Below are 18289 nucleotides of genomic sequence, written 5' to 3'. Positions count from 1 at the left end.
GGTTGTGCTTTGTGCTTGGTTCCAGAACTCACGTCTGCTCTTGCATCAAAGGTCTGTGTAAGGTATTATTACCTAAGCCACAGCTTCTGCAGTGCTTCAAGGCTCATCTATCTCCTCTGTGTAAGAAATGAAATGAACAGATGATGTTTAAGCATCACTGAGCCTCAAAATTCATTTTTTCTAAGTTTGTAAAAAGCTTCTTGAAAATGTGCTGGAAACTCTGAATTGACTGACAGTAAGAAAACACAGACTAGAGAGAGGCACCTAAGAGAACAGAGCATGGATTTTTTTGCCTGTGTACCAATAGTATGTCCCCATCGCTGCCTCTGGCCAAGGAGACATGTTTTAAGGTATTACCACCTTTCAAGATGGAAATTAGCTTCTATGTGAGCTACAGCCATCCACTTGTGGAGCACTTTTTGTCCTACAACAGGACAAAAAAACCCTCAAAATTTATGCCATCTCTGAAAGTGAAACATCAAACCTAAGAATGAATTCTTTCCCCTTTGCCTTGGGAAGGAGTATGTGTGCAATCAGGAATGGTTTCTGAGCAGACGGGCAGTGTGAAGGGAGGCAGCACAATCATTTGCAACTGTGTGAGAATGCTCTGTCAGGGGTGTGATGGGAGGATACTTTCCAAGGCACTCAGGCAGAATCTGTAGGCTTTGTTCGGGCCAAGAAATGTAAACATATGTATCTGGAAGTAACAAAAAATTACAATATAATAAAGATGTGTCAAAGGCATTCTTCCAGCTCATGCTGCCGTAAGAATGAAGCAAACTTAGTTTTCAAACAGGAAGCGAATGCATGATTTTCAGAATAATGATTAAAGGAATTGTGTGGGTTGAAAATATCTTTGAGGATTTGAATAGCTTAAACCTTCCAGTGCCTTCAAAGGTGCTCTCATATCTACTCGGCTATATTTAGTTTTCTCTATTTTTTTTGAAAGGCCGTAAGGCAGCTCGATGTTGTGTCTCCCTTGGCTTTCCCAGGTGCAGTAAGTGGTACTGGCAACTTACCAGCACAGCCAATGCTAAGAAAATTGAAGTCTATTATTCTTTTTTTTTAACTGTAGTGATTAAATTTAAATAGAAAAGTTCCTCTTTCCTTCCACTGTAAAGTAAATTTCTTGTAGATTGTAACTAATTTATCTATTTGTTTGTTTACTTTACACAGATGAGAAATACCTTGCCTGATTTATAATTTACAGTTTGGGGCATTATGCGAAATTCTTTTACAAGAGATACAGAGTGAGAGGGAAGGAGGAAAGGGGAGCACATCAAGTAAATTTAAGGCTGGCCTGGTAAATCCAGGTCAGGTGGTCACCAAGGGAATAGCTTTGAAAGCAAATCAAGGAACTGGTTTTGATGTGAGCGGATCAAAAGAGTGAAAGGGGTAACGTCATTTACCCAACTGAGTTCAGTTATCTCAGTGTGTACAGTGTATGTCACAAGTACAATGCAAATAATGGATAACAATAATAATCATAGTTAACAGATAGGAGATCTTGATATGTTTACTAGAGTTACAATGAATGTTTATAGAGGCAAGAGCTCCAGATCTATATATTCTGCCTGGTCACTTAGTTAGCACATCTGCTTCTCTGCGTCACATTCTCACACCATTGTTGGCCTGGGAATTGCGGTTCAATACAGTTAAAATTAATGATTCCCTGCATCTCAACCATCTAGCCTAGGGGGACTTGTTTCTTCCAATAATTATTGTCAGGGAGCATGTGAAAGCTCTTTGGAGGGCATGCTGGTGACAGGAGGGCCTTCTTGATAAATTTTGCAGGCAAGTCCAGTGTAGGACAAAGGCAGATATCCATACATGTGCTGGAGAGCAGGTGGCCTCCCAGGTAGCCTGCATGGGTTCACAACCCCCAGTGGCTGCTCTGGTGGCATCCCTGGTGGCATACCTCTGCCTGAAAGAAAAGCAGAGAAAGCACAGGAATAAAGTGAAAGAGCAAACATTTACAAGGGTGATGCTCAAAAGCTGGTTTGGACCTTCATGCCCAGTATCTATTTATTGCCAGTCTTGCTCCTCACTTATTTTTTTTGCGTATTGCATAAAAACCTCCAACAGTGACCTGGGCCCATGCTGACGGGCACTGGACAGAGGCTATGCACAATCCCAGCCCTTGCCCCAGGGAGCTCACAGCCTAAATGGAAAGAGGGCAAGATAAGAGGGTGAATGGTGAGGTGAAGAAGTGAAGATAGTTTGTGCAAAAAACCACAGAGCCATTTTTTGGTTGTGGACCACCTTTTTTCCAAGGCACTCATGTAACTGGCACTGGCCATGATGGGAGGAGTAATTAGCCATTGGATTGCTTCAGATGCCTTTTTTCTTGCCTGTGTCTCCCCTCAGCTAGCGCTTTTGATGTTGTGATCAAATCAAGCGAGTACCTGAGTGACCTGCTGGACCAAGCCTCCTTTCATTTCTTTGTGACGGCAAGGATCAATGAAACGGGGAAGATTCTGGCCACACAGAAGGCGACAGTCCTGGAAATTCCCACCCTGCGGATCAAGGTAGCTCAAGGCCGTGGTGGAGGGGAGCGACCACCATGCTGTGCGCGGGCTGTTCTCTACAAGGTTGTCACATTGACTTCTGGGATGGAGGCGCGTATGTGTGTGCGCGTGCATGTTAACCTTCAGTCTAACATGGACCTTGTAAAGCAGCAGCTCACTAGAGTGTACGAGGGTGTATAGGTATGTTATATATTGTACTGAGTATCCCTGAGGCTGACAGCATCCCCAGTAGTAGAGAGCTGAAGTGATCTCGGAGGAGGAAGGAGGGGAAAAGATCTAAGAAAGCTGGAGAAACTCAAAGGGTAAGAGAGATTACTCACTCAAGTCACTCAAGTCTTTAACTGGTTGAGAAGTCCATTATATTTAAAGGAACACAGCACAGAGGCCTCTTGCTGAAGAATGAAGGACACTGCTATTGAGGTGAATTTGCTTGGTAAGCTCTTGCAGGTATTGTAGAAAGTTTCTCCAAGCTTGGATGGGCTGCATAGATTTGAGACAATGCTTTCAGGATTTCAGTGCTTTTCTGCCACTCTGTAAACGTACTGTCAGTGGAGTTCCCTGAAAGTTCAAACATTTCTGCAGACGGTGGCATAGTACCTATGAAAATGTAGAAGTGTGTTGTCTGTGATAGGACAAGGACCCTATGTTGTATGGCAAAGGCAGGGCTGAGATTTAGAGTTCTCAATTTATAACTGGGCATCCAAATAAATTGCTTCATTTTCAAAAGCACTGAATCTCCATCTCCTTTGAATAATGTCATTTGGATCTGGTTTTTTCCTAATACTAAAAACCGAATCAGAACACCTGTTCAGGAAGCTTTATACAAACATGAATGCAGCTCCTTAAAATTCAGAACCTTGAAAAAAATCTAAGTTTATAGACCTTTCTCCCCCATATATTTATTTGAACCAATGTTCAGGTTTCAATATAGTAATTTATATAGTAACCACAGTATTCTGCAGAAAAAGCTTTTCAAAAAAGTAGATCAAAACTGCAGTGAAGTTTGCAAAAAAAAATCCACTCCATTTCATGATGTGCAGAAATGTCACAATGATCTGATCAGATTATTGGTATTTTCAAAACAAAAGATTTTTCGTTTACTAAGAGAGGAAGTAAACCAGAGAGAGAAAATCCAAATACCTGTCTTCAATAACCAAATTTGAAAAGTAGAGAGTTCTTTCAATACAATACTTAAACAGAACATCTTATACAGCATCCCCAATTTCAGCTTCAAAACAGTTTATCCTCCCTGTTGTTATGAAGAAAGGATGCTTAGTATATAGGATAGGTTGTTGTCCAATAACCATGTTTTCTAGTAAAACTGAGTTTGTCTCTTCTCTGCTTCTCTGTGATGTGTGAAAATACGCTGAAATTTTAATAGCTGGATTTTTTTTAAGAGTGTGTGTGTGCATGTGTATGTACCTATGTATTTATATAGGAAACTTTGCTTTATTGCTTTTTTAAGAAATCTGAGGGAGCTTATTTCCCTAGTTTTCTTGTCAGATTTCTTCACTGAATGTGACTGGCAGACTTGGAGTTCTTAATGTGAGAGTAAAAGAGAAGAATGAAAAAACGTATTTCCCCTCATGTTTTTGGATACACCTTTGATCTTTCCCTGTTGGTCTAAGGAGATTGCCAAAGTTAACAGTTGAGGAAATTACACATATTCTAATTTAGCTTGAGACCAGGTTACAAAAATAAGCTCAGCAAATACATATCATGGTCTCAGATGCATGTCTGGGAGTTCAGGATGATTTTGAATCTTCCCATGTAACAGTGATCTTAAATGGGCAATTGAAATAAGGAGGACATAAGACTTCTAATTGGGCTAGGACTTCTGAAAATGTCACTGATATCTTTTTGCAAATTCAGGTGGCTAAATGCTGTTGAAAGCCTAGCTGTGCGAATCTCATCCTTTACTCCAGTCAATATATCGGTATTTGGTGAAGAGTGATCCCTTGGACTAGAGTCTCTTCAGCTTTTTGCAATTGTCATACTTGTTAAAAATTTGCAGGAGGGCTGCAGACCCCAGCAGAGCACTTTACTGACAAGATTTTCTTAGTTACCTTTCTCAAGGCCCTTTAAAGTAGTCCACGGACCAGCTGGGATCTGCTAGCCATGAGTTGAAAACCCTTGCCTGAGCCTTTTATATTCTGTGAGAAATGTTCTGTTTCTAGGGGGAAAAAACCATGCATGTAATCTTTGTTTAAAAACATGCTCATTTGGAAGTGTTTTCCAGGCAGCTGTATGAGGAAACTGATCTGAAGGGACAGACAGATCCCTTCAGCTGTGTACTGTAATACACGTGGCAGTCAACGCAATCACTGCTCATTAGGCTCACAGTTTAATATTTCCCAGTACAAAACGTGTTGCTTTTTTGCTATGTAATGGTTCTGGAGGACAACTGACTTTCAGGTCTACACAGCACGTGCGCAGGGTTAGAAACCCTTCAGAACATGAGAGGTGGTTGGTTGCAAGGCAGGCAGAAGACAGGCACAACGCTTTTGGGGTGTGCAAGCAATGTGACCCGGTGTTTCTAATTTAGGCTAATAATACCTGCCCTTCTCTTCTGGAGCTTATGTCCTGAGCAGGCCATGCACGTCAGTGCTGGTGGGGAGCCTGGGTAGGGGGGCAGAGTCTGGGAGAGAGGTCCCCTCAGATGGACTTGCCTTCAGTTGGACACTCAGCCCCAGGACTGTGCATGCAGATTTCTGGTTTTTTCTATGGAAATGAGATCCTGCCTCTTGACCTGCCGTGTGGCTTGAGGGAAAATTGCAATGGGTAGAAAAATCTGCAGTGGTACCTATGGGCCCATCCAACAATTTTCTTCTGACTAGGCTTTCTCTGCCTCATGCTGTTTTGCTGTGTGCTCCATTCCCCCTCCTCTCCTTCCTTGCAAGTCCTGTGTATTTAACCCTACAGATTTCACTGTGGGGCATTTTATTATTATCAGCTTGTGGAGCGCTGTCCTTTCCTTATCTTGCAGACCCAAGGTGAGACTGTAGCTGGCAAAGAAATGTCTGTGACTGTGGAATTCACCAATCCTCTGAAACAAACACTGGAGAACGTCACGCTCCGCCTTGAGGGACCCGGCGTGCTGAGAACGATGAAAAAGGAGTTCAGGTAGGGAAGAAAGCACAACGAGCTGGGAGTTCATCCCCTGCTTGCTCATAGGAGGAAGCTCACAAGAGACACTTAACTAATGCTGCACTGAGTAATTCAATTCAAACACTCTCTCCTTACTTTAAAATTCAATACACAGGGGAGCTATAAGTCTCAATAGTCAGAAGAAGTCAAGCTGTCCAGAGACACTGTGCAGAGAGACTGTGAGAGCATTTCATCTGTTCAGTACCAGTGTTGGAGGACAGGGTAGTGGTTGTGGGTAGCTGCTAATGCAACCTGAGTTTACTTTTTCACTGTATTACATTATTTTTAGGGCTTGACAATAGCACCTACAAGCTGATATCACAGAAAGAAAGACAGATTTATCCTTCGCATGAAGTGTTTACTGCCACTTGCTCAGTATGTGCAAATCAAGTCCTGTGCTGTTTTTCAAAAAGGGCTTTTCTCCATTTGTGTTAATCATGATTATACAAGACACCCAGGTACCTCAGATGATCTTTGCAAGCTTATGTCAAGACACAAAATGTGCATTGGATGCAGCAGAGCCCTCTGGTACAGCTGCAGTGGGTATGCAAGCACACAGCTCCCCCTCACAGCACCACTGCAGAAGGACTGCCCTGGCACAGAGGTGTGTTCCCAAAACAGGGTGCTCCCAAGCCCAAGGGAAAAGAAAGTCCTTCAGCCACCTTCGTTACATGCAGAGTTGCACCTCACACTGACGCAGCGGTACCCGTATGCTCAGCAGGTTGTTTCCTAAACCCTCTTTCCGTTAGAGTTCAGTGTTATAAGCTCAGCATTAGCCAGTTCCAGGATATATAACTGAGATCCTTGGAAAATTTTGCAGCCATTGCTTAGTCTTGGGCAGCCAAAGCAATGTTATCTATCATTACCTGAGCTGATGGTCCCCAGGTGTGTGCAAAAGGAGTTTGAAAAACTGCCTGTGCTTCAGCAGCTGCATAAATTGTCAGCGTTATCTGCAGCCAGTAGGGGAGGTCTGAGCCTTATTGCACCTGGGCCAGGGATAAAAAGATCAAAACCAGTCTCCAGAGTGGAGCTGGATAGAAAAATGACTGTGAAAGGGCATCATACTGTGCTTGCTTTGTGCACGTGGTATGTCACAGACGCTGCTGAACATGACTCAGCACAGTCCACATGAGTTACACAAGTTGCAGCAATAGCCCTCATTGCTGCCCAGCCGTGCCAACCTCCCCTGTTGTTCTGCATCCTTCTCAATCCAAAAGCTGCCATGGACTGTTCTCACCTTCAAGGATACAGAAGTTGTCAGGTGCATCAAAGGCACAGGAGTTAGGGAGAAAAATGACTCACAGAACAGACGTCATTTTCCTTCAAGTCTCCATGTTTTCCCCTTTTCAGGAGTGCCCTTGATATCATTTAAAATGGAAATGGATCAGCTTAGTCGTTTGAACATTTAACTTCTCTGAGATGAATGAAGGCTGCAGGTTATACACACAGAGGACAGAGCAGGGGGCAGTTGTAGTTTATTTAAATAATAATCATATTTGCCTCCATGAATTCAGAGTGATAAATGGCTCTGGTGTGGTGATGGCTCAGCGTATTACGCAGAACCATTCATCACTGAATTCTCTCCCAGGAAAATCAGATTAGGGTGGCTTTACTCCATTTGCAAAGAGAATTAAACCTATTCTAGGCTTTCCCTACCCTTCCACTGCTTCCCTGTCCATCAGGGACTGTCACATATGGGATGTAGTTTTGCAATTCTTTGTGGGGATGAGACTATTGACCTCTCTGTATTTTTAAGGTAGCTTTTCTGTATCACTTGGGTGACTCCACAAAACAAGTATGTGTGATCCAGCTGATACAACATTATTCTGGGAATGAAGTGGCTTGGGGGCTTCAGTCTTGACCATCCATAAAGACTACATAGTGATATTTAGCTATTAGCCTCAGACAGATGAGAATCATGACTTATGGAAAATCCTTTGGCAGCATCAATTCCTACATGGGGCATAGTCTTTGCATGACAAATGAGAATTAACCAGGCAGTGATGGATAGTGTTAAAAGGGTTTTAGCCAAGCATGCATTCACACTAGCAGGTAAGTCACTTTGGGTGTTTCTACATGTCAAAGCTCAGATAGAATTAGCATTTGTAGAGAGAAGCAAGTTGTTTTAGAAGTAGAACAGTAGAGAAACAGTAAAAGGTGGGTTTAGTTTCCTAGCACAGCTGTTGTCTTCCTGCACAGACATGTATATATATAAATATGTGGGCACCAGTGATACAGCCAGGAGCAGTCTGAGGAGCATCAAGAAGGATTACAGAGCCCTGGGAGCAGCGGTAAGGGACTCTGGAGTGCAGGTAGATTTTTCATCAATCCTCCCAAAGGGAAGGGGTATGAAAGGGCCAGTTGAATCTGGCAAGTCAACAAATGGTCACAGGACTGGTGCCACAGCCAGGGGTTCAGCTACTTAGGCCATGGGACTCACTTTGAGAAACTTGGTCTACTAGGGGCTGATGGAGTCCATCTGCCAGGGAAGGGGAAGAGCATCTTCGGTCTTATGCTGGTGAAGAGGGCTTTAAACTAAAGTTGCTAGGGCAGGGGAACCTCAATCAATCCCACTCCTACTAGTTTGATGCCACTGCCAGCAATAGGTGCCCAGAGCCTGGAGAAGGATCACAGGTCAGCCGGAGAGCACCTGAAGTGCAGCACAAAGGAATTTCAGCCACTCTAGGCAGTCAGTCAGCTTCATCGGGGGCCTCTATGCAAACGCACGTAGCATGGGGAATAAATAGTAGGAATTGGAGATGTGCGCACACCTGCAAGGCTATGATCTCATTGGCATCACGGAGACATGGTGGGATGGCTCCTGTGGCTGGCATGTTGGAATGGAAGGAAACAGGCTCTTTAGGAAGGACAGGCAGGGGACATGAGGAGGTCTACACCAATGACCAGCTGGAGTGCATGGAGCTCCAACTGGGCGTGGATGAGGAGCTGACCGAGAGCTTACGGGTCAGGATTAAAGGGAGGGCAGGGACAGGGGACATTATAGTGGGGGTCTGCTACAGGCCACCCGAGCAGGAAGACCGAGCAGATGAGGCCCTTTATAGACAGATAGGAGCAGGCTCATGTCCACAAGCCCTGGTCATCATGGTGGACTTCAACCACCCCAATATGTGTTGGAGGGACAACACAGTAGAGCATAAGAAATCCAGGAGGTTCCTGGAACGCGTTGATGAGAACTTCCTTCTCCAAGTGACAGAGAAGCCAGTGAGGAGAGGTTCTATGCTGCACCTTGTTCTCACCAACAAAGAGGGGCTGGTAGGGAATGTGAAGCTCAAGGGCAGCCTTGACTGCAGTGACCGTGAAATGTGGGTGTTCAAGATCCTCAGGGGCAGCAAGGAGGGTGCACAGCAAGCTCACTACCCTGGACTTCAGGAGAACAGACTTTGGCCTCTTCAGGGATCTGCTTGGTAGAGTACCAGTGGACAAAGCCCTGGAAGGAAGAGGGGCCCAAGACATCTGGTTAGTATTCAAGGGTCACATCCTCCAAGCTCAGGAGTGATGCATCCCAACAAAGAGGAACTAAGGCAAAACCACCCAGAAGCCTGCATCGATGAACAAGGAGCTCCTGGGCAAACTCAAACACAGACAGAAAGCCTAGAGAGGGTGGAAGCAAGGGCAGGTAGCCTGGGAGGAATACAGAGAAACTGTCCAAGCAGCCAGGGATCAGGTTAGGAAAGCTAAAGCCCTGACAGAATTAAATCTGGCCAGGGATGTCAAGGGCAACTAGAAAAGCTTTGATAGGCACGTCAGTGATAAAAGGAAGACTAGGGAAAATGTAGGCCATCTCTGGAAGGAAAAGGGAGACCTGGTTACCCAGGACATGGAGAAGGCTGAGGTAGTCCATGACTTTTTTGCTTCAGTCTTCACCAGCAAGTACTCTAGCCACACCACCCAAGTCACAGAAGGCAAAGGCAGGGACTGGGAGAAGGAAGAACCACCTACTGCAGCAGAGGATCAGGTTCGAGAATATCTAAGGAACCTGAAGGTACACAAGTCCATGGGACCTGATGAGATGCATCCACGGGTCCTGAGGGAAGCAGCAGATGAAGTTGCTAAGCTGTTATCCATTGTATTTGAGAAGTCCTGGCAGTCCAGCGAAGTTCCCGCTGCCTGGAAGATGGGGAACATAATCCCCATTTTTACGAAGGGTAAAAAGGAAGACCCAGGGAACTACAGGCCGGTCAGTCTCACCTGCGTGCCTGGCAAGATCATGGAGCAGACCCTCCTGGAAACTGTGCTCCGGCACATGGAAAATAAGGAGGTGATTGGTGACAGCCAACACGGCTTCACTAAGGGCAAATCATGCCTGACAAATTTGGTGGCCTTCTATGATGGGGTTACAGCGTCGGTGGATAAGGGAAGGGCAACTGACATCATCTACCTGGACTGGTGCAAGGCATTTGACACTGTCCCGCACGACATCCTTGTCTCTAAATTGGAGAGACATGGATTCGATGGATGGACCACTTGGTGGATAAGGAATTGGCTGGATGGTCGCACTCAAAGGGTTGTGGTCAACAGTTCAATGTCCAAGTGGAGAACGATGACGAGTGGTGTTCCTCAGGGGTCGGTACTGAGACGGGCACTGTTCAACATCTTTGTCGGTGACACGGACAGTGGGATCAAGTGCACCCTCAGCAAGTTTGCCGACGACACCAAGCTGTGTGGTGTGGTCGACACGCTGGAGGGAAGGGATGCCATCCAGAGGGACCTTGACAGGCTGGAGAGGTGGGCCCGTGCGAACCGCATGAAGTTCAACAAGGCCAAGTGCAAGGTCCTGCACATGGGTCAAGGCAATCCCAAGCACAACTATAGGCTGGGCGGGGAATGGATTGAAAGCAGCCCTGAGGAGAAGGACTTGGGGGTGTTGATTGATGAGAAGCTCAACATGAGCCGGCAGTGTGCGCTTGCAGCCCAGAAAGCCAACCGTGTCCTGGGCTGCATCAAAAGAGGTGTGACCAGCAGGTTGAGAGAAGTGATTCTGCCCCTCTACTCCGCTCTTGTGAGACCCCACCTGGAGTACTGCGTCCAGCTCTGGGGGCCCCAGTACAGGAGAGACATGGAGCTGTTGGAGCGAGTCCAGAGGAGGGCCACGAAGTTGATCAGAGGGCTGGAGCACTTCTGCTATGAGGACAGGCTGAGAGAGTTGGGTTGTTCAGCCTGGAGAAGAGAAGGCTCCAGGAAGATCTAATTGCAGCTTACCAGTATCTGAAGGGTACCTACAGGAAAGCTGGAGATGGACTGTTTATCAGGGAGTATAGTGACAGGACAAGGGGTAATGGGTTCAAGCTGAAGGAGGGTCGATTTAGATTAGATGTTAGAAAGAAATTCTTTACTGTTAAGAGTGGTGAGGCACTGGAACAGGTTGCCCAGAGAGGTTGTGGATGCCCCCTCCCAGGAAGTGTTGAAGGCCAGCTTGGATGGGGCTTTGGGCAACGTGGTCTAGTGGAGGGTATTCCTGCCCATGGCAGGGGGGTTGGAACTAAATGATCTTTGAGATACCTTCCAAGGGACCATTCTATGATTCTATGAAATATATATATATATATATATATGCAGAGATGATAGCACTATAAATCAGAACCTCTCTCACTGGGGCCTTGTGAAGATGTGGTCTGGAAACTTTCATCCCTAGAGAATATGGGCCCCTAGTGCTCCAGAAAGTAGATTGAACCTTACTGCAGAGCAGACTTGTATCTTCTTCACTTTCCATACAGCTAATCCCTTGCTGGTCATGCCCATAAACTCTACATTTAAGAAGGTATTTAACCTCATGCAGCAATTGAAGTCATTGCTTTATCGTGCTAACATTTTAGTGGGCATTTGGTGGAACAGGCAGGCCAGCTGAGGGGAACAGAATATCTCTCGTTAAGAACAAAGATAAAAAGAGGCAAAACACTTGCTGAAAGCAGTCTGCACATGCTCACACCAAAAATATGATCTTTATCTGCTTTTTCTTTTCTAAAAGTAGGTACATGCCCCAGGGTACCTATGACTGTATATGCAAAATGCAGTGCAGTGCCATGTGGAGATACCTAAGCTAACCTCTAAGGAACTAGAATAACTCTCATTTTAGCACTTGCACTGAAACAAATCTTCAGGTGGGAAGATCCCAGGCTAGCTCATTCAGAGCTAGTTAAGGTTTCTTGTCTTGTGGCAACTTGTGCTAAGCCTGGGCAGTCATTTCTGTCCTGACCCTGGCACAGGACAAGGTATCTGAGGGCCAAATCTTACCAGATCGAAATTTGAAACAGTGACTAAAGTTTAGGCTTACTTTCCTCTCACTTTATTCAGTTGTTTGCAGAATACCATAGCCATATAAGATGAGAACACTGGCTAAATTCATAATCCTCTTAATGCTGAAGGAAAGTACATTCATTTTTATAAATAGCTTCCCCACTACGCTACCTTCTCCATTGGTTCCTTTGGAGCAGCTGTATCCTGACGTCCCCCAAACAAAATCAATCAATCAATCATCAATCAATATCAGTCTTCAAAATCTGTACACAGAACATAGTGAAAGCACTGAGAAAACACAGAATACCAATACTCGAGGCTCTCCTTGCATCTTAATTGTAGCAAAAATTGAAAATCAAGAGTAGCACAGAATACAGTATGCTTTATAGTTATCAAGAGTCATACATAATGTAAAAGAGTAACTGCTAACAGCAGGACTCCCAAAACCACTTTGACTTATTTGTACAGACATGAAAAAGTCATCTGAAGTGGCCAGTGAGATCTGCTGATGTTACAACTGTGGCAGGGTGGTACAGGGTAGGAGTTGGTGAGTGGCTCAGCATCTCATCAGCACTACATTGGGTTTGCATGGGAATGCCCTGGACACTTCGTAACAAGGACTTATTTAATCATTTAAGGAATCACCAACAGGCTATAGGCTATAATAAACAGGTAAAATGGAATTATAAAGTAGAAAAAAATATGTTAGCTATAAAGAAGATCATTCTGAAAGTGATCATGAGAGGAAGTGACAGGAGGCAGAGAAAAACTGATTCATTTTGGAAATTTTAAATTAGCCTGGAGGAAAGGCTAGAAAAGGCTCTGACAGAGTCAATTCTGCGAGGAATAGAAGATGGAGGGAATAATTTATAGGACACTTATGAGAACAAGTGAAACAAAAAATTTGAGACCTGTTATACTGTCCACCTTCAGTTTCTCCAGTTGTGGGTCAGGTTGAGAGCATTGGCTGGCCGATCACAATATTGTTACTTTCCTTTTTCTTACAGGCAAATCCCAATGAACTCTACCTTGATCTGGGAAGTAAAATGCATCCCAAAACGACCAGGGTTACGAAAGCTGATTGCAAGCCTGAATTGTGATGCTTTGAGGCATGTGTATGGGGAGCTGAACGTCCAGATTCAGAAACCATGAACAAAGGTGCTGTCTTCATCTCTCATTTAGCTTTATTTCAAAATATCAAGTTGGGGGGGTGGGGGGAAAGAGGTAGAAATCTACTTATTGTTAATTTGGTCATCCTTGTGCTGAACAAAATTTGGTAAAGAAAAGTCATCAGTAACACTGGGGAGAACTTGAAAAAGCACCTGGATAGTGAATGATTTAAAATTAGATACACGTAATTAAAGGCAATTCTAGGCCATGTTATTCCTATAGTTCACTTGTATTTATGGTCTTTTGCATTAGTGCTGTAAGGGAATCTGGAAAGTTGCATTCACCAAAGTAGTCTGAACTTTAGTTTTAATTAAGGCCTGATATTTCACTGAAAAGAAGAAAAAAGAACCCAGTGTTATAAATTCTTAGACTGAATTACACAACGTTATGGCAGATCATTCAGACTGCAATAAAACCAGGTATTTCTAGCTAAAGGGACTGCGTTATCTTAGTGTTACAATTTTCCAGTTCATGGAGAGCTCACTTTGCTGGAAGCGTCTCTCAGGATGCGTTATCTCCAGAATATTCCCAGCTCTTTGTTTCCTCTTGCTGCTTCCCTATGCTTTTTCTTTTACTTTTACTCTTCCATGCATACTCACTCCTTTATTTCATGCCCTCATCCCATCCCATACACTGTTGTTATATTGTTCCTCTCCTCTGCTTGATGAAATATCAGAGTTCATCGCACCAAACTTGCGTTTCCTGGTCACATTTCTTTTGTATGGTGTGGTCTCTCTTCATCCTTTTCTTCTCTCCTGAACCCCACTCTGTAGCCCCATTTCCCGTGTGTGTGTGTCAGGAGGGGTTCCCTGCCCCAGAGCACTCCAGGCTCTGCCAGCCAGTAAATGGGGAGAAGGAGAGAGGAATAGAGGGGCCAGTGTGAGGGTCTTCTCCTGCCAGCCCCACAAGCCTAGCAAATATCCTGCACTGGAGCTGCCATCTGGGGATGAGTCTAGACTAAACCATGACTGAAAGTTCCCTGGGAATCACGGCTACTGCAGAATGAAGTCGTGTTACGTGAGCAATCCCAGGAAGATAGAGGGACAGAAACTCAGCTGCAAAAAGAATAAAGATGTATCCTGAGAGTCAGAAACTCCACAAGCTGGGTCTGCTTCCTGCCTTTCGCAGCATATTCCTCTGTGAGGTACAATGGGGCCTCTCAAGGCATCGCTCCTCCCGAGGACCTTCTGGCCCAGAGGCTGCTCTGAATCTGTGGTTTCCATTAGTATTCCATGCAGGGTATCACTCCATCCTAAGCCACATACCCCATCATGCTAGGGCGGCAGGAGGGTGTGTGCGTGTGCGTGTTCATTTCTCATCTCCCCTGAAAGCCTTTTTGGGAGCTTTTTCCACAAGAGAAAGATGCACGTGCCACAAGCTGTGGCAACTCCTCTCCACTGGCCATAGCGTGTAAGAGCACATCCCATACTAACAGCAGAGGTGAGCTAACTGAGCTTCCGAAGAAATTAAAAGGAGCCTCATGCTCATTAAATACTGGGGCTTTCTTGCGCTGTGTATGGCTGTGTCATTTTGTGGTCTCATTAGTGAAAAAGCAACAGACATGACTTGCCTTCTGCTCCTCTTCTTGCTGCACATTGCCTCCTGCAAAACCTGTGGCCAGCTGTTAAAAATAAGCAAGTCCTGGGAGGGGAGGAATGCAGGCTGCTCTTTTGCTAAAGTATGTGGAACAAAGCAAAGGTTCACACCGGCTTATATGCTCAGTGAGTACCCCTGGACCCAGGAACACCAGACTTTTGGGGACTTTCACTTCAGGCATGGACACACACTCATTTTGTACAGCTTATGTGACCACATTAGAAACTCTGCAATGTCAGTGTCTCCCAAATAAGTCCTCTGGGGTACAAGGGACTGAAGAGTGTGTTGTAAATGCAAGGTGTCAATCTCTGTTAAGTAATTGAACAGTCCTACCAAAGCCTACATCATCTAATAAAACTACCCATTTTTTGCTCTTGCATATAAACCTGCTTTCCATTACAGACTTTTTATAACCACAGTGTAATAAGAATTTGAAATAAAGCATATCTGATTGCACTTGTGTCTTATGTTCTGTATTTTGATCAACCACTTCTACGTAGAAGCACTATAGATACCACTTGCTGCATCTTAATTGTAAAAGTTAAAAGATTTGCTTCTGAGCCATGTTAATAAAGGTGCCTTTTTTGGTGCTAAGGAGAAAACCCTATCTTTATTTTTAAAAAAACCCAAACATACAAACAACCATTTATAGGCTCAGTTTAACTATTTGCTTTTGTTTTTCTTTCTGTTTTAACAACTGACTACCTAATGCATTGGAGAAGGTGACAATTTCCAGACCACATCACAGTGCTAGCAAAGAGAATTCCCAGATTCCCCTGGAAATTGCTTTAACATGTCAGAGCCATTCAGTGGCTGGTATGCTCCTAATTACACCTTACCTACATCCCACTTCTAAAGTGTGTTTCTCTCAACAAAATATTTCAAGGCATTTTAATAACAGTTGTTAGGCTGAACAATGTTCACCAGGAGACAGAAGGTATTGTTATTGATAGTTTACAGAGGGGTATATTGAAGTAAAGAGGAGTTCAGTGATGACTGGGATTAGAGGCCAGGAATGTCAACAGCCCTTGGCGTTACCAGCCTGCTCGCGCTGTGCAGAATTGCTCACAAAAACCTAAAGACAAAACAAGGATGGCCACTAAGATTTCAGCCACTCATCACCCCGTGGATGGGCTGTCACATGAATCTTGGTTAAAATCTGACTGAAGAAGCCATGAGTGCTGTGATAGCGCTATATGTACACATAGGAAATAATCAATCAATTGATAATAAGGTCAGATTGGCAACTCCAGATCTGGAAGATCTTTGAACCTGAAGAGTTGGAGGTCAAACTCTTCAGACAAGGGTCTCTTCTGAGGGGGGGTGAACTTCACATCTCGGAGATGGACTGAGGAGGAAAACATCACCCCTGCCTCCACAGATTGCACGCTCCAGCAGCTCAGGGAAGCCAAGTACAAATAAAGGTCTGTGCACTCCTGAAAGCACATTTCATTTGTTACCAACTTGTTACATCCAAGCTACAGAGCAGGTTTCTTCACTTCTCATCAATTTGTCACATTCAAAAATCTTGTTAACAACCACCTTAACAACACACCTTACAGGAAGACCTAGGAAGAATATATTGTTAGTCTTATTAAAAATAGTCTAATCAAAGAATTATTATTAGTTGAGATAATTAGGTGATGGAATTATATTCTTGTATTTTTATTACAATGATACTAACATTTATAGTCCAAATTATATCAGGTAAAACCAATACACATAAACTCCTGGCATACTCCCCTTTCTCTGCTTTTATATGCACCACTACACTGCCCCCCGATGTCTTCAGTCTGGGGTGTGGGCATTTGTAACAGCAAGTCATCAGTGACCCAGGTCTTCCACCAAGCAGAGTCTGACATTAGTGGGGAGAGTTTCTCCTCCCCTTTGCTGGGATAAGCACAACTGAAAATTTCTTCCTCCTCACCCTGTAACCCACCAGAGGTCATTTTTTTGTGCTTACTACTATACTCCACATCTCATTCTTTCTTCATTGGCTCACAACTCCACAGTAGATCCAAATTTTCTATATGTGATACACTTCACATGTGTTGGGTACTTGTTTGTTCTCCATTGTTACTTCTAAAATTTGTCCTACCCACCTGCTATGGTTGCACCCTTTGATGACCAATAATTAAACACTGGAGATGTATTTGTAGCCTGAGGCCTCCAACATCATCCTATACCTGTGCTGCCAGGGCCCCTGTTATCATCCCGTGCTACTGATCCTTTATGCTGCATTTTATTTTGGGGTTATAAATAGTTCATTCTACACAGAATAGCTACCTGCTATTACTGTCTATCAGTTATAAAATGTACATACACCATGAAATTGGATAAAGCAAAGGAAAAGGTAAAACAAAGCCAGTAGTAGATATCAAGTCATTAGATAATTGCTCTTACAGCTAAACAAAGCACAGAAAAAGCCTGACAAGTCCTGACGCCTGTGTTGCTAGCATATCACCAAGCTGTGACCTTTCACAAGCAATGGCAGCATCTTATTTGCGGAACAAAATCAGAGAATGTGACTGAGCATTGGCTTTTCCAGTGAGTGGTGCTGCCAGTGATAATTGGTTTGAACTGAAACTAATCAATAAATGCTCTGCCAAAGGGGTGACACCCCTGGCTCCCTGCCCTTTTTTTCTGCTGGGGGTTTATATACCACCCTTTCCTCAGCATATTGCTTTCATGTTTGTTCTTGCTTTTCTGAGGAGGAGGAGGTAGAGGCTGTTGGTGCCAGCTTCTGAACTTGGGTGATGGTGCAGTGGAAGAAGATGACCAGGTCAGAGGGGTGGGAAAAGTGTTTGAGCTTGTTCAAGCCAAAATTAATAGCCCCGTTCTGAAGAAGAAAAATAAAAGTATACTGTGAGTGTTAATGGCAGGAGAGGGATTGTCCTGTAGATTGCAGCTGGCATGATAGCTGGTACCCAGTAGGGATGTGGGTACACTGGAGTAGCACCTGTAATGGAAGACAGTGCCTGAGAGAAGCTAGGAGGTTTTGACATACAGATGAGAGGGATTTACTCAGTGCTTAAATGCAAAGGTGAAAAAATTTGAGTTGAATATTGAAGAAAGAAAACAAGGATCATACGCTAAAGAGGGAAAATATGGCCAAAATGATGCAAAGGGAAGACTCCTGGTGGGGAGAGGTGGGGGGGGGAAGAGAAAGCTGTAAGAGAGGAAGACCCCAAGGCTGTGTTGCCTAATGCAGGGAGTCAACAGGAGAGACTGGCTGTGGTGGCAGAAGGCAGACCTCCTGTCCCTCCCTGGCCATGGGCTGGCAGCACAGGGATTCACCCCCTCTGCAGATGGGTCTGTAAGCCCATGCTGAGAGCCACAACTAGGCTCAGAAGCAAGCTTTGTTTGCACGGCTGGCAAATCTTGGGGAAGTCAGAAGATGGGTCTGGTGCTGGAAACCTGGGCACTGTGGGGCAGTCAGCAGGTGCAAACCAACTGCATGGCTGAGTGTACATTATGAAGAGATCCAGGCTGGGCTTGGCATTTTCTTTAAGCAACTGTCAGCCCAGCCTGAATGTGGTTGTGTTTATCTGGCCTCCTCAGTATTAGTGTGGGAATAAAAGTGACCCCTTGCA

General features: G+C 44.5%; 1 protein-coding gene across 2 annotated transcripts in view; it reads left to right on the top strand.

Moving 5' to 3' along the window:
* F13A1 (coagulation factor XIII A chain) overlaps positions 1-15152 on the top strand; it is a 75343-nt gene extending 60191 nt beyond the window's left edge. For both annotated transcript variants that reach the window (XM_075744970.1, XM_075744969.1), the window contains 3 exons: positions 2368-2528; positions 5515-5651; positions 12938-15152. In XM_075744970.1, the coding sequence (XP_075601085.1) occupies positions 2368-2528; positions 5515-5651; positions 12938-13082 (443 nt within the window). In that variant the 3' untranslated portion in view covers positions 13083-15152. The remainder of the gene's footprint in view (positions 1-2367; positions 2529-5514; positions 5652-12937) is intronic.
* Positions 15153-18289: the final 3137 nt, after the last annotated feature.

Source organism: Balearica regulorum, chromosome 2, assembly GCF_011004875.1.
Source record: "Balearica regulorum gibbericeps isolate bBalReg1 chromosome 2, bBalReg1.pri, whole genome shotgun sequence".
Taxonomy (NCBI): domain Eukaryota; kingdom Metazoa; phylum Chordata; class Aves; order Gruiformes; family Gruidae; genus Balearica; species Balearica regulorum.
This window is presented reverse-complemented; position numbering and strand designations above follow the sequence as displayed.